The 15632-nt window shown below is 36.8% G+C and overlaps 1 protein-coding gene across 25 annotated transcripts in view; it reads left to right on the plus strand.

Moving 5' to 3' along the window:
• Positions 1–15632, plus strand: part of LOC142499506 (titin-like) — a 254089-nt gene that overhangs the window by 167737 nt on the left and 70720 nt on the right. For all 25 annotated transcript variants that reach the window (XM_075608936.1, XM_075608959.1, XM_075608943.1 and 22 more), the window contains 34 exons: positions 293–562; positions 663–965; positions 1076–1378; positions 1469–1656; positions 2302–2416; positions 2573–2857; positions 2955–3106; positions 3224–3371; positions 3521–3698; positions 3795–3916; positions 4019–4306; positions 4397–4693; positions 4795–4981; positions 5411–5526; positions 5625–5924; positions 6149–6448; positions 6812–6917; positions 7225–7421; positions 7543–7848; positions 7974–8252; positions 8342–8641; positions 8740–9042; positions 9140–9505; positions 9612–9914; positions 10014–10313; positions 10895–11191; positions 11308–11592; positions 11720–12013; positions 12413–12712; positions 12818–13126; positions 13216–13406; positions 14183–14612; positions 15021–15329; positions 15425–15573. In XM_075608936.1, the coding sequence (XP_075465051.1) occupies positions 293–562; positions 663–965; positions 1076–1378; positions 1469–1656; positions 2302–2416; positions 2573–2857; positions 2955–3106; positions 3224–3371; positions 3521–3698; positions 3795–3916; positions 4019–4306; positions 4397–4693; positions 4795–4981; positions 5411–5526; positions 5625–5924; positions 6149–6448; positions 6812–6917; positions 7225–7421; positions 7543–7848; positions 7974–8252; positions 8342–8641; positions 8740–9042; positions 9140–9505; positions 9612–9914; positions 10014–10313; positions 10895–11191; positions 11308–11592; positions 11720–12013; positions 12413–12712; positions 12818–13126; positions 13216–13406; positions 14183–14612; positions 15021–15329; positions 15425–15573 (8576 nt within the window). The remainder of the gene's footprint in view (positions 1–292; positions 563–662; positions 966–1075; positions 1379–1468; positions 1657–2301; positions 2417–2572; positions 2858–2954; positions 3107–3223; positions 3372–3520; positions 3699–3794; positions 3917–4018; positions 4307–4396; positions 4694–4794; positions 4982–5410; positions 5527–5624; positions 5925–6148; positions 6449–6811; positions 6918–7224; positions 7422–7542; positions 7849–7973; positions 8253–8341; positions 8642–8739; positions 9043–9139; positions 9506–9611; positions 9915–10013; positions 10314–10894; positions 11192–11307; positions 11593–11719; positions 12014–12412; positions 12713–12817; positions 13127–13215; positions 13407–14182; positions 14613–15020; positions 15330–15424; positions 15574–15632) is intronic.

The following is a 15632-nucleotide window of genomic DNA, read 5'->3' on the forward strand; positions in this document are numbered from 1 at the left end:
AAAGCAGCATTATTTTACTTCCGTACAAACCGCACCCTATCACGGTACTACAATTTAAGCATGGTAATTACGGATGTATATGCAAATGACTATTTTTAAAATAGTACTTTTCTTTCTTTGTTTTGTAACTATGTGACTTACACTAGGTAGTACCCTCTTTATATTGATCCCAAGTGGGATGCTTATAGTGCTAATTTACCCAGAACACATTAGTGAAGTTAGCTAAATATATGTTTTAATGAAAACTACATTGATTGAAAAGTGTGTATTTACTGGTAATTTTTCTCAACAGCTGTACCGAAAATCAAGACTGCTGATCAGAACATTGTAATAGATGCTGGAAAGCCATTGACTATGTCTGTGCCATATGATTCTTACCCAAAAGCAGAAGCTGAATGGCGAAAGGAAGATGAAACATTGCCTGATATGCACATTGATACTACAGCGAACTCCACCAGCTTCCGAATCCCTGAAACAAAGAAAGCAGACAGGGGACGATACAAGATCATACTACAAAACAAGCATGGCAAGGCAGAGGCATTCATCAACCTAGATGTGATAGGTAAGATAGCTTAAAAAATTAGATGTAAAAAGGCCTTCAGAAATAATGAAACTAAATTAACCTTATGGTCGAATGTTAATATATTAAAACTGCATTTCAGATGTCCCTGGACCTGTCAGAAATCTAGAGGTTATTGAAACATATGATGGTGAAGTAAGCCTTGCCTGGGAAGAACCAGAAACAGATGGTGGAAGTAAAATTACAGGCTATGTTGTTGAAAGGAGGGACATTAAGCGTAAGACGTGGATCCTGGTCAATGACCACGCAGATAGTTGTGAATATACAGTCACTGGACTTCAGAAGGGAGGAGTGGAATACCTCTTCCGTGTAAGTGCCAAGAACAGAGTTGGTGCTGGTGAACCAGTAGAAACAGACAAAGCTGTTGAAGCAAAGAGCAAGTTTGGTAAGTTGAGCATACACAATATATTTAATTTAATGAATATGCTATACCTTTGTTACCTTGTCTTAGTTCGTAATTTGTAATCTAATATGAATTCCCTTCCTGGTTTACAGATGTTCCAGGTCCGCCTCTCAATCTAGATGTCTGTAATGTTAATCGCTTTGGTGCAACACTTACATGGGAACCACCAGAGTATGATGGTGGGTCTGAAATAACAGCGTACATTATTGAATTGCGGGACAGAGCATCAATCAAATGGGATACAGCCATGATAACCAAACCAGATGAGCTGGCAGCTATACTAAATGATGTTGTGGAGAACAAGGAATACAATTTCCGAGCCAGAGCAGAAAACCAGGCTGGAATTGGCAAGCCAAGTGCTGCTACTCGCGTTGTGAAGATTAGAGACCCAATTGGTATGCATATTTTTATAGTCAAAATAAAATTGAGGTTTGGTTTGATTGTCATTTTTAGCACCATCTAAAAAAAATATGCTTTCTTTCTAGATAAACCAAGTCCTCCTATCAACCTTACTCACTCTAAACAAACAAAGTCATCTGTTCAGCTTGCATGGGAACCTTCTCTGAGTGATGGAGGAAGCCCAATATTAGGCTATATTATTGAACGCTGTGAAGAAGGAAAAGATAAATGGATTCGTTGTAATATGAGACTGGCACCTGATCTTACATACCAGGTACACGTGTAACTTAATTTGTCTATCCGAAAATGTTTTTTTTTTAAGTGATACATTAAAGCTGCAGTTCAGTCTTTTTATTTATTAATTTTTTTTAAATTAATTTTTTTACTTCAATAGTTTAATGTGGGCAATCTCTAATTACCTAAAGAACTGCATAGCTGCCGGTCAATTCGTTCTCCGTCTATTGATCGGCAAAGTTTGGCGACATCTTTAAATATGGGGAATGTAAATCGTTGCTATAGGAACAAGCATGCTTGTTAAAATAGAATACAAGAAATTTGGTCTTTCAAAGTTGTTGTTTTTTAAACAGAAAATGCTAAAAGTATTTTTTCTAACTACAGAACTGATTTATTAAAAAAAACACACACATGCAGGATATTGCCTGAAATGCAGCTTTAATTCCCTAGCATAAAACCAATGCTCTTCTAAATTAACCTTCAAAAAAACACATGGGGCAAAGTCTTTAAATAATTTTCATGCTGGTGTAGTGGAAATCTACATATATATTATATAAAAACAAACAATATACATTTTTTAAGAACACAAGACAGTGTACAATATATACACATCTAAAAATAATGTGTTTATTTAATTTAATTAATATTTAACACATGGTTGCAAATGCTTTTATTTTTACTCCAGGTGACTGGTTTGAAAGCTGGAGCCAGCTACTACTATAGAGTGTCTGCAGAAAATGCAGCCGGTGTATCTGATCCAACTGAGAGTCTTGGGCCTCTTACTGCAGATGATGCTCATGGTAAGCAATGGATTGTCATATCTATCTTTCTATCTATCTATATATATACATATATATATATATATATACATATATATATATATATTCCTTTTTATTATATCTAGCAGAAATAAATGTTTAAATAAACATGGAACTATAATGTATCTTGGTTTTTAGCTGGACCCACCATGGATTTGAGCGCTTTCAAAGATGGACTAGAAGTAATTGTCCCTGAACCTCTGAAAATCCACGTTCCCATAACTGGTTACCCTGTACCAACTGTAACCTGGTCAGTGAATGGCAATGTTTTAGAAAGCAACGACCGAGTGAAAATAGAAACCACTTCAACCTTTGCAGAACTTGTCATTTCTCCAAGTGAGCGTCCAGACAAAGGCATTTACACAATAGAGCTTGAAAACACAGTGTCATCAGTGTCGGGAGAAATCAATGTGAATGTAATTGGTAAGGGCAAAAAAAAAATATTAAACCATCTAATTATTGAAAGAAGAGTATTTAAAACAAAAATTAAAACAATTAATTATGTTAAATCTTTTATTAGCTCGCCCAAGTGCACCAAGAGAGTTGAAAGTTGGAGACTTCACCAGAAGCAGTGTAAATTTGTCATGGGAAGCACCAGAGAATGATGGAGGAAGTCCATTGACTGGATATCTAATTGAAAAACGTGAAGTCAATCGCAAAACATGGGCTAAGGTTTGTATTAGCTTTAACAATGTACAAGAACAATGCTCTTCTTGTGATACGTATTGTTTTCATAGTAGTGGTTTTGAAGTAAGGTTGACCGTAAACTGCGTCCACATGTATTTGTAGGTCATGGAAAATGTTATCGATCAGGAGTTTACAGCATCTGATCTTATCCAAGGCAGAGAATATCTCTTCAGGGTTTCAGCGTGTAACAAGTGCGGACCAGGAGAAGCGGCATACATTGACGAACCTGTGAACATGTCTGCGCCAGCAAGTAAGTCCATTCATTAATACTATATTGTGCTAGAATTTGTATTTTGGTACCTTTTGAGAATAAAATCCAGTATGTTGATTCCCAGCATTTTATGCCTGAACTTAGACATTTGTTAATTCTCTGTCCTTATTTGTTTTTCATCTTAACAGCTGTTCCTGATCCACCTGAGAATGTTAAATGGAGAGATCCAACCTCCAAAGGAATTTTCCTCTCATGGGAGCCACCTAAATATGATGGCGGCTCACGAGTTAAAGGGTATCTTGTGGAGAGATGCCAACGTGGCACGGATAAATGGGAAATTTGTGGGGATTCTGTTCCAGAAACTAAGTAAGTGTGATTACAGATAAGAAAAATCATATAAGAAAAGATACAGGTTGCACCTATTCACAAATCTAAACATGAAAAATGTCTTCGAATTAACAGGTTAGAGGTGACAAACCTTACTGAAGGTCAGTGGTATGCATATCGTGTAAAAGCTCTCAACAGACTAGGTGCAAGTAAACCAAGCAAACCAACTGATGAGATCCTGGCTACAGATCCAAAAGGTACAGTGTATATTAGTATTGTTTGTTGAATTGTTTAAAAAGTTTAATGTGTCTTGCACATTTCTTACGTGTAACTAAATTGGCCATTTGTCTATTAAACAGAGTCCCCAGAAATCTTCCTTGATGTAAAACTGATTGCCGGTATAACTGTTAAGGCTGGAACTAAAATTGAATTACCAGCTACAGTTACTGGAAAACCTGAGCCTAAAATTACATGGAACAAAGCTGATACTCTTCTGAGAACTGATCAAAGAATAACTATTGAATCCAAACCTGGACATTCCTCAGTCATAATCACAGATAGCAAAAGAAGTGACAGTGGAACCTATATTATTGAAGCAGTAAATACCTGTGGCCGTGCTACCGCTGTAGTTGAAGTTAATATTTTAGGTATGTAAACCTAATTTTTGGGACAAAAAAAATCATAAAACACCCACATACCTTCCTCCAAAAATGTAATCTTCATTTTTGTTTGTACAGATAAACCTGGTCCCCCTGCTGCATTTGACATTTCAGAGATTACCAATGTATCATGTGTCCTTACATGGAATCCACCTAGAGATGATGGTGGTTCAAGAATTACCAATTATATTTTGGAACAAAAAGTTGGAGACAGTGAATTCTGGAATAAGCTGTCATCAACTATTAAGGAAACAAGATACCAAGCTACAAAATTAACCCCTCTTAAAGAATATGTATTCAGAGTCAGTGCTGAAAACATGTATGGCATTGGAGAGCCAGTTCAATCTAACTCAATGATTGCCAAGTACTCATTTGGTAAGTGTTATTAATATAACGTGTGTTACAACTACTCATTTATATATGGAATATATGACAGCTAAACCTTGTAATGTTTTGCCTTTTGTAACCTAATACAGATCCACCTGGCCCACCAACTCGTCTTGAACCTTCTGACATTACTAAGGATGCTATAACTTTAACCTGGAATGAGCCAGATGAAGATGGTGGAAATCCAATTACAGGATATTGGGTTGAAAGACTAGACCCTGAAACTGGCAAATGGATCAGATGCAACAAGACTCCAGTGAAAGATCCCTTATACAGGTAAAACAATGTTAATTTCAAAAGAATGTTGTATTTATTATTCTCATGTAAGTTGTTATAAATTCTCTTGTGTTTTATATGAAATGTATAAATGTGAACTTAAAATTGAAATTTGTACAGGCAGTATAGAATTTTTTTTTAAACCTCGTAGGTTTCTTCTAGTGTACGTATAATAAACTTGCAGAAGAATCCTACGAGGTTACGAAACATATGTACACTATAATATGCCTGAGGTCTGAAAACTCTGTACACTATACTTTAATCTGCTGTACTGTATGATGTACTCTATTGTTGTTGGTCCACTAAAAAGTATAACAACCTACATCGAATCTGCTTTTCAGTGTTTAAAAAAAAACAAAATACCCTGCATGATCACACTGTAATTTCTATCTGCAAACTACTAAAAACAAATATGTTCTTCTTAAACAGAGTTAAAGGCCTTACCAACAAGAAGAAATATAAGTTCCGAGTTTTGGCAGAAAATCTTGCGGGACCTGGAAAACCAAGCGAAGAGACAGACCCAATTTTAGTGAAGGATCCAATTGGTATTATACATGTTATATCTGTACATTTAATTTGCTTTCAGTCACCTTTTCTATATGATACAATATAATATATATATATTTTTTTTATGTATGTATAGATCCACCATGGGCTCCTGGCAAGCCAATTGTTAAAGATGTTGGGAAGACATCCGGATTCTTGCAGTGGCTGAAACCAGAGCATGATGGAGGTGCAAAGATTGAGTCGTACATCATTGAGCTTCTAAAGACTGGAACAGAAGACTGGGTTAGAGTTGCTGAAGACATTCCAAGTACAGAATACTTTTTGAAAGGCCTCATGGAAAAGCAAGAGTATTCTTTCCGAGTTAGAGCCGTAAACAAGGCTGGAGAAAGTGAGCCTAGTGAACCAAGCGATCCTGTGTTATGCAAGGAAAGACTAAGTAAGTTGCAACTACTTTGCATTTAAATTGACCTTTATTAAGTTGCAAACACCCTATCATTGCATATGTTATTATGGAAATGTTTCTACAGTTACAGCTCATTAATATAAAAAGGCTCTCCAACAACTAAAATGGTAACACTGACAAATACGACTTATAGTATACATATAGAAACTGCAGACCAGTGTGTAAACATACTAGTAATTTTGTTTTTCACTTCACAGATCCTCCTTCTCCACCACGCTGGCTTGAAGTCATTAACATAACTAAGAATGCAGCAGATCTTAAATGGACTCCACCTGAGAGGGATGGGGGTTCCCCAATTACAAACTATATTGTTGAAAAGAGAGATGTGAGACGCAAAGGCTGGCAAACAGTGGATACTACAGTAAAGGATACCAAAAGCACAGTTACGCCTTTGTCTGAAGGTTCTTTGTATGTGTTCCGTGTTGCAGCTGAAAATGTAGTAGGACAAAGTGACTACTGTGAACTTGAAGACTCTGTATTGGCCAAAGATACCTTTAGTAAGTTGTATTTATTTTGTATAGCGTATTAACATATATTGGTGAAATTGTCTTTTTTTTTTTTACATATTAGATTCTAAATGGGCACCTAGTTGAAATGTCTTATTTTTGATTTTCATTATAGCATCATTGATATAAATAATATATCTAATCACCAATATTGTATGTATAATTTTGTGGAATGGTAAAGTACTGTCGAGCAAAAGTGATGCAAAACATATTGATGCAATACATTAACGCAGTGATGCAAAGTAGTGTAAATACTGTAGTTGTAACACTTAATACATATGGCCCACGGTATTCAGTTGTATGGGTCTTATAGAATATTAATATTTTATCTTTAACCCTTATTTGTATTTTCAGCTACCCCTGGACCTCCTTATGCACTTACAGTGGTTGATGTAACAAAGAGACACGTTGAATTGAAATGGGAGGCTCCCAAGAATGATGGTGGACGGCCTATTCAAAGGTGAATAGTTATTTATTTTATAGTTTTTCACAACGTAATATGACAGTTTAGGACACAAACAAAGGTATAATATATTAATAAAACTAGACGGTTATTTTTACATAATAACATCTACAGTACACTAGCTACCCCTGATGTATTTGTGGCAAATAGCTACTTAATTATGATAGCTTTCCTGCCCTGTTTATTTCTCCTTAAGTCATTTTGTTAGGGAGGAGTTTTTTATTCGGTAAATATAGGTTAGAGATTTCCTTGTTTAATTGTAATAAGATATTTCATTTGTTTTCATTCTTTCATGCATGTATAGATATGTTATTGAAAAGAAAGAAAAGCTTGGAACACGCTGGGTGAAAGCTGGAAGGACATCTGGACCTGATTGTCTATACAAAGTAACTGATGTTATTGAGGGTACAGAAGTACAATTCCAGGTTCGCGCAGAAAATGAAGCTGGTGTTGGTCATCCAAGTGAGCCTACAGATATGCTTGCCATTGAAGATCCAACAAGTAAGTAAAGACTTAATTGGTCAAAGAAGTATCAATGCAGTATGCTACTGTACTGTACATCCTCAAAAAGTCATTGAAACACTGACCTCTGCCTCATGTATGTAAATCATTTCTTTTTCAGGTGTTCCATCACCTCCTCTTGAGTTACACGTTACAGATGCCAGCAGAAACCACATTTCTATTGCTTGGAAACCTCCAGATAAAACTGGTGGCAGTCCCATTATTGGGTACCATGTTGAAGCATGCCCAGCAGGCACTGAAAAATGGATGAGAATCAATTCTCGCCCAATTAAAGACCTGAAGTACAAAGCTGAAGAAGGCATTATTCCTGATAAAGAGTACATCCTGAGAGTTAGAGCAGTTAATGCAATTGGTGCTAGTGATCCATCTGAAATATCAGAGAATGTTTTCGCTAAAGACCCTGACTGTAAGTATATATTCGGTTTTGTATTATTGTATTTTTGTTGCATGCAGTATAAATATATATTATTCATTTCAGTAGATAGCTTTTTTAAATGTATTTTAAAATAAAATGTTTCTTGTTTCTTGTAGGTAACCCAACTATTGATCTTCAAACTAAAGATATTACTGTTGTGGAAGGTGAAAAGCTTACTATCCCAGTTCCTTTCAGAGCTGTCCCAGCACCAACTATAAACTGGCATAAGGATGGAAAGGAAATGAAGGCTGGTGACAGAGTGACACTTAAGAGTGAATATACCTCTGCAACTCTTGATATTTCTAGTGCTGTCCATGGTGATGCTGGTGTATATACTATTACACTGGAAAATAAAATAGGCTCAACAACAGGCTCAGTCAATGTTAAAGTCATAGGTAATTATTATATATTTTATTATAGCTGATATATAGTGTAATTCATAACATGCCAGCATGTTCTTATTGTGATTATTTTAATTATGAAGGTTTACCTGGACAATGCAAGAATATTAAAGCAAATGATGTTACGAAGAATACATGCAAAGTTTCCTGGGAGCCTCCAGAATATGATGGTGGAACCCCTATATTGCATTATGTTCTTGAGCGCAGAGAAGCTGGTAGAAGAACTTACACACCAGTGATGTCTGGGGAAGATAAACTAACATGGAATGTTAAAGATCTCATACCTAATGGAGAATACTATTTCCGAGTAAAGGCTGTAAATAAGATTGGTGGAGGAGAATACCTAGAACTCAGAAACCCAATCATTGCTGAAGATGCAAAGCGTAAGTTGCCTCGTGATTTTAAATAGAATAGTTTTATAATACAAGTATATAGGATTTTTTCTATATATAATTATTGTGTTATGCTTCTTATTATACAGAGCGCCCAGATCCACCTGTTGATCTTGATTATCATAATCCAACTTCACAAACCATAACACTGACCTGGAAACCCCCTCAGTATGATGGCGGTTGCAAGATTATGGGGTACATCATTGAAAGGATCGGCAAAGGTGATGACAAGTGGGAACGTTGCAATGAGTCTCTTGTACCTGTATTGTCCTACACTGTAAAAGGCCTGAAAGAAGGAAATGAATACCAGTACCAAGTGCGTGCAGAAAATGCTGCAGGAATCAGTGAACCTTCTCGTGCCACTCCAGCAATAAAAGCTGTAGATCCAATGGGTAAGCATGTGGTCATAGAAAATAGACACTAGTACATAAGTAGAATTCAAATATAGATTGTTTAGTAAAACAATATTCTTTTACTGTTACTACATAGATCCTCCAAAGGTGTTCCTATCAGGCAGTTTGCAGTCTGGCCTCGCTGTCAGACAAGGAGACGCGATTGCATTGGGAGCACACATAACTGGATCACCTTATCCCACTATTACATGGCTTAGAAATGATGAAGTGATTAAGCCAGAGGACATCAAAAAGAGAGCACAAGTTAGGAGGAAAAAGGACGCTGCCGAGGACGAACCATTCCGCCTTAGTATACCAGAACGCTTAAATGTTGACAACAGCAGACACGGAGAATCAGATCTGTCTGTTAGAGATTCTCTTAGAGCGGATCACGGCACATTTACTATCAAGGTTGAAAATGATCACGGTGTAGCACAAGCTTCATGCGAAGTGAATGTACTAGGTAAACCCACAATATATTATATCCTTCAAAGCATCATATATTCCAAATATACATGTACCATATATGCCATATGCAATTCCTAATTTTTCTATTTTCCGCTTTTTAGATATACCAGGTCCTCCAGTCAACTTTACATTTGATGAAGTCAGAAAGAACTCGGTTATATGCAAATTCGATCCTCCTTTGGATGATGGTGGTAGTGAAATCCTAAACTACACTTTGGAAAAGAAAGATAACTCAAAGGCTGAAATTGGCTGGGTTAATGTGACATCCACATTAAGGCACTGCAAATATCCAGTTACCAAACTTATTGAGAACAAAGAGTATATCTTCCGTGTTACAGCCGAAAATAGATTTGGCCCGGGACCACCATGTGTCTCACAGCCTCTTGTTGCTAAGGATCCATTTAGTAAGTCTACTCTATGCTACAAAGTGCACTATCGACTATTGGATACATTTATGTTTGTAAATAAGAAATAATTGAACACGTGTCTTTGTATTTCTCCAGCTCCACCCGATGCACCAGACAAGCCTGATGTTGAGGATGTTACTAGCAACAGTATGTTGGTTAAGTGGAATGAACCCAAAGACAATGGCAGCCCCATTTTAGGATACTGGATTGAAAAGCGTGAGATCAATAGCACCCATTGGACTCGTATCAACAGGAACCATATCAACTCCCTTGAAGTCAGAGCTGACGGTCTTTTGGAAGGCCTCACATATATATTTAGAGTATGTGCAGAAAATGCAGGCGGCGCTGGAAAATTTAGTGTACCGTCTGATCCAAAGACTGCACAGGATCCAATCTGTAAGTACCAAAACAAATTACTTTCAGACTCTTACATTTACGTTTGTCACTTGTGCGGTCTGGGAAACAAACCCGCTAAGCAGAGGTGGGGAGTATAGACCTATAGCTGCAGACAAGGATTCTGACAAGGACAAGGTAGGGAGTACTAGGAACAAAGGAACAGATGGGGTTCAGGGAGCAGGAACACAGGGGTACGGGCAGGTGAGAACAATTCCACTTCAAACAGAAGCTGAATTCATGATTTGGAAATGAGGGCAGTATTTGTTAGGAAGCAAGATGATCACAGATACTTCAGTGTGGGCATTAGGTCACCTCCTGTAGACAGCCATCATGCTAGTGGTGAAAGGAAAACATTCTCAATTGTCAGCCATGTTATTTAAGGCAATGAAACCTTAGATGGGAGCGGCTGCAATGGCGGATCCTGACACAGACATATTTACTAAATTATGATTTTGCTTGTGCTACTGACATGAGTGTCAATAGTGCTAGTAAAACTACTTGAGGGCTTAGATAATCTGTTGTCTTTTCTCATGATCTCAATGAAATTGAAGTGACTTTTTTTCTCTACTTTTTCTTTCAAGTGGTACCTGGTCCACCATTTCCAAGAGTTCTTGATACAAGCTCATCTGCTATTGATATTGAATGGGATCCTCCTCTTTATAATGGTGGTGGAGACATCATTGGTTATTATGTTGATAAGCAGTTGATGGGCTCAAATGAATGGTCTCGCTGCACAGATAAGCCAATTAAGATTCGTAAATACACCATCAAAGGAATTAGAGAAGGTGCAGATTACAAGGTTCGAGTGAGTGCCCGGAATGCTGCTGGGGAAGGACCTCCTGGTGAAACCGAACCTATTACAGTCCTCGAACCTCAGGGTAAATTGTTCAATTTCGATTGAAAACTACCGTAATATGCAGATTTTATGTTCTCATATGTATTTTGTGTTGTTCTTGACATCAACTTACTGTAAATCACTTATTTTTCTCTACAGAACTCCCAGTCGTTGAATTGGACCTTTCTGTAAAGGACGGCATCCAGATTCTTGCCGGACAAACTCTAACAATTCCCGCCACTGTCATTGGACGCCCTGCCCCAAAAATTGAATGGACTGTTGAAGAAGGAGAACTAGATAAAGAGAGGGCTGAAATAAGAAATGTTGGAACTAAGTCTGAGTTTATCATTGTAAATGCACAAAGAAAGGATCATGGAAGATATATAATCACTGCCAGCAATGAGAGTGGCACCAAATCTGCAGGAGTAAGAGTTGAGGTTTTCGGTAAGAACAAGTATTTTAATTTGCGCAGTACATAAATACTTTGAATGTTAATGCATACTAAAATGTTCTATTTCTTGCAAATTAAAAAATACTATATTTTCATTCTCAAAATGTGATTGTTTTTTAGATGTTCCTGGACCAGTTCTCGACTTGAAACCAGTTGTTGTTAATAGAAAAATGGCCTTGCTTAACTGGTCTGATCCTGCGGATGATGGTGGAAGCGATCTCACAGGCTTCATAATAGAACGAAAAGATGCTAACATGCACATATGGAGGCAGCCAATAGAAACAGAAAGATCTAAATGTGATATTGTTGGCCTTCTTGAAGGACAAGAATACATGTTCCGAGTTATTGCTAAGAACAAGTATGGCTGTGGCCCACCTGTTGACTTGGGACCAATTCTTGCAGTTGACCCACTAGGTAAAATATATACAGTATAAGTGTATAATTTAATGAAAAATAAAAATATTACAGTTTATTTAAATGTGTGTTTAGACTTTACTTGTATATGAAAAACATGTTTGTTATAATAGAGCTTGTATAAATGGATTAAAAACTTCCTTTTATGTTTTTGTCTATTTTAAAATACGTTGTTTAATGATGTTGCTAAATAATCACAACATCCCAAAACATATTTGGAGGATATCAACATTTTGGATGGAAAATTAATAATAATAAAGAATCAAAAGATAAAATATGTTGGCAACAATGCTATTTTTTAAGGATGCATTTTTAGTTCTAAAATAAAAAAAATGTGAATACAAAATTGACAAATCTATCAGAAACCTTTCTTTCACTGCTTTTTATTTATCATTGCAGGTCCCCCTTGGTCACCTGAAAGATTTACTTACACAGAGAGAACTAAGTCATCAATAACACTGGATTGGAAGGTTCCTCGTAATGATGGAGGCAGTCCTATTACAGGGTACATCATTGAAAAGAGACGACATGACGCGACCGAGTTCGAAAGATGTAACCAAAGACTCTGTCCAGGAACATCCTTCCTGGTAGAGAACCTGGCAGAGCTGCATATGTATGAGTTCCGTGCCAGAGCTGTAAATGAGATTGGTGAAAGCGAGCCTTCACTTCCTCTAAATGTGGTTATTCAAGATGATGAAGGTACACATTTTTTATTCCAGTTTGAATTACATTGGTAAACATAGCGGAAACAATATTTTGTGGATTCAATGTTTTGTGATCACTGTTTTGATTTCCCTTTTCCAGTTCCTCCTACTGTCACACTTCGTCTGGCTATTAGGGGAGACAACATAAGAGTTAAGGCTGGAGAGCCTGTAAATATTCCTGCTGAAGTGACGGGTCTTCCAATGCCAAAGATAGAGTGGTCCAAAAATGACGTTGTAATTGAAAAATCAACGCCAGACCTAAAGATTACCAAGCAGGAATTAACAAGAAGTGATGCAAAAACAGAAGTTAGCATACCCAATGCACAGAGGAATGACAAGGGTACCTATACAATAACAGCTTCCAATCGTCTTGGAACAGTATTCCGCTCTGTCAGTGTAGAAGTATTTGGTAAGTACATTTCTGTGTTACTTTTTCATAGTTAAAATTCTTTTTACTCGTTCACAAAATAATTAAATGTTTATTATAACTTCAATCAGATCGTCCCTCACCACCAAGAAACCTTGCCGTTACTGATATTAAAGCTGAATCCTGCTATTTGATTTGGGAAACACCTCAAGATAATGGTGGAAGTGAGATCACCAATTATATCATTGATAAACGGGATGCAAGTAAAAAGAAGTCTGAATGGGAGGAAGTCTCCAACATTGTAGTTGACAGAAGATATGGGGTAAGGTTCTGATAATTTATCTTAACAGCTTATCAAAGTTGTTTACTAGTTGTTTTCTTTATTTTAATTTGTTAACATAAAGTGGTATTTTTCAACTAAATATATTACAATCTTCCAATTCCTTACAGTAGCAAATACCTTCATGAACCTGTTGTAGTTGGTTATTTATGGCTATTATATTCTATATGGCATAGAAGGACATGTACAGTAGAGGCAGCGATTATTCTAACAAAAACCAGTGGCAATTCCCCAAAAGACCCAGGTACACCCAGGTACATTCTGAATACATGCCTTAAACTTTCCTTAAACTAGCCCCAGCATTTCTGCATTGATTAATGGCCTATCAGATTAACAGCGGGGGTCCCTGGCAGTCCCATTCAAACTGAATTGGACTGCCAGGGATCCCTGCTGTGTTAATCCTATGGGTCGTTAGTCAATGCAGAAATGCCTTAAACGTGCCTCAAACTAGCCCAGAACATACTCAGCACATACCCAGAATGTAACCCGGCTAGTTTACAGCAAATGTTAGAATAAACGTTGCCTCTACTGTATGTTCCATATAGACCTGAGTAGTTGATAGTAATAATTATAAGAGTAATAAATTACATTGAGCCAATAGTACAATCCTGTAATTCTTTTCTCAAAAATATGTGTGTGTTTGTTATGCTTATAAATATAATACTGAACATCTAAAAATAGGTTAGCATTTTAGCAAGACTGAGTACAATATGAAATATCACACAACGTTGTTAAATGCTTTTTATGAATTATTTCAGATTTGGAAGCTTACAACTGATGGACAATATCAGTTCAGAGTTAGAGCCGTTAACAAATATGGTATTAGCGATGACTGCCTTTCCGACAAGGTAGTAATAAAGGATCCATTTGGCCTACCTGGTCAACCCAAAAAGCCAAAGGTTTCCGAATGTACTCGTTCATCAATGCTAGTGTCCTGGGAACCTCCACTGGACAATGGTGGATCTCCAATCACTGGTTATTGGCTTGAGAAGAGAGAAGTTGGTGGTGTGTATTGGGGACGTGTGAACAGAGCTCCAGTTACTAAACCTGCAGTGAAAGGATTGGAATTTAATGTACTGCGCTTACTTGAAGGTGTAGAATACCAGTTCAGAGTTATGGCTATCAATGCTGCTGGAGTAGGTCCTCCCAGTGAACCATCAGATCCTGCTTTGGCTGCAGATCCTATCTGTAAGTACCAAATATTTTTTTATGAATTTGTACAGTGAAAAATGTTGTTTCCTTCAAACATTCCATATTGGTTTAAACTACCCAAAATCTAAGTATTTAACAAGTTGTATACATATATAAGTTGTATGTAGCACTATGTACTACTATAACTATTAGCCTACTTTGCTAAGTATTTCAGATATTAACGTTGTGTTAATTATATTGTAAAAATACTATGTATATTTGCTTTAGCCTGATGAAAGGTTCAAATGAATATTTGCTAAATTTCCATGCGTATGTGATCTTAGAATAAAACTATTGTGTAAATGAAGTCTACTGATATCTAGATATAATCAAACTAAAATCAAGCCATGCAAGCACTTCAAATGTAAAGCATGTTCATAAAAATATTTTGTATTCTTTCAATAGATGTTCCTGGTGCTCCATCATGCCCAGATATTAAAGACAAAACCAAGTCAAGTGTGTCTCTTGCATGGAAGCGACCAGATAAAGATGGTGGCAGTCCCATAAAAGGATACATCGTTGAAATGCTGGAAGAAGGCAGTTCTGACTGGACGAAAGTCAATGAACCTGATAAACTGTTCCCTACATGTGAATGTGTGGTTCCAAATTTGCAAGAACTCAAAAAGTACAGATTTAGAGTAAAAGCAGTTAATGCTGCTGGTGAGTCTGAACCCAGTCATACCACTGGAGATATACCTGTCAAAGAAATTCAGGGTAAGAAATAAATGTATTATCCTAGAACTGAGATACGTTTCTTCAAGACAAACATCAAATTATATTTGACCTTTTATTTTATTACCCATTTGCAGAGGAGCCAGATATTTCAATTGACCTGCAAGGACAAGACCTTCTGAACTGCCGTTGTGGTTCCACAATTAGAATACCGGCTATTATTAGTGGCCGTCCTGTCCCAAAGATATCCTGGGAATTTGAAGGAGAAGCAAAGAAAGAGATAAAGGTAACATAATCAATCCTCAGATAGAAACTATCAATTAAATTCTTAAAAATGTGTCTTGA

Source organism: Ascaphus truei, chromosome 7 (assembly GCF_040206685.1).
Source record: "Ascaphus truei isolate aAscTru1 chromosome 7, aAscTru1.hap1, whole genome shotgun sequence".
NCBI classification, from domain to species: Eukaryota; Metazoa; Chordata; class Amphibia; order Anura; family Ascaphidae; genus Ascaphus; species Ascaphus truei.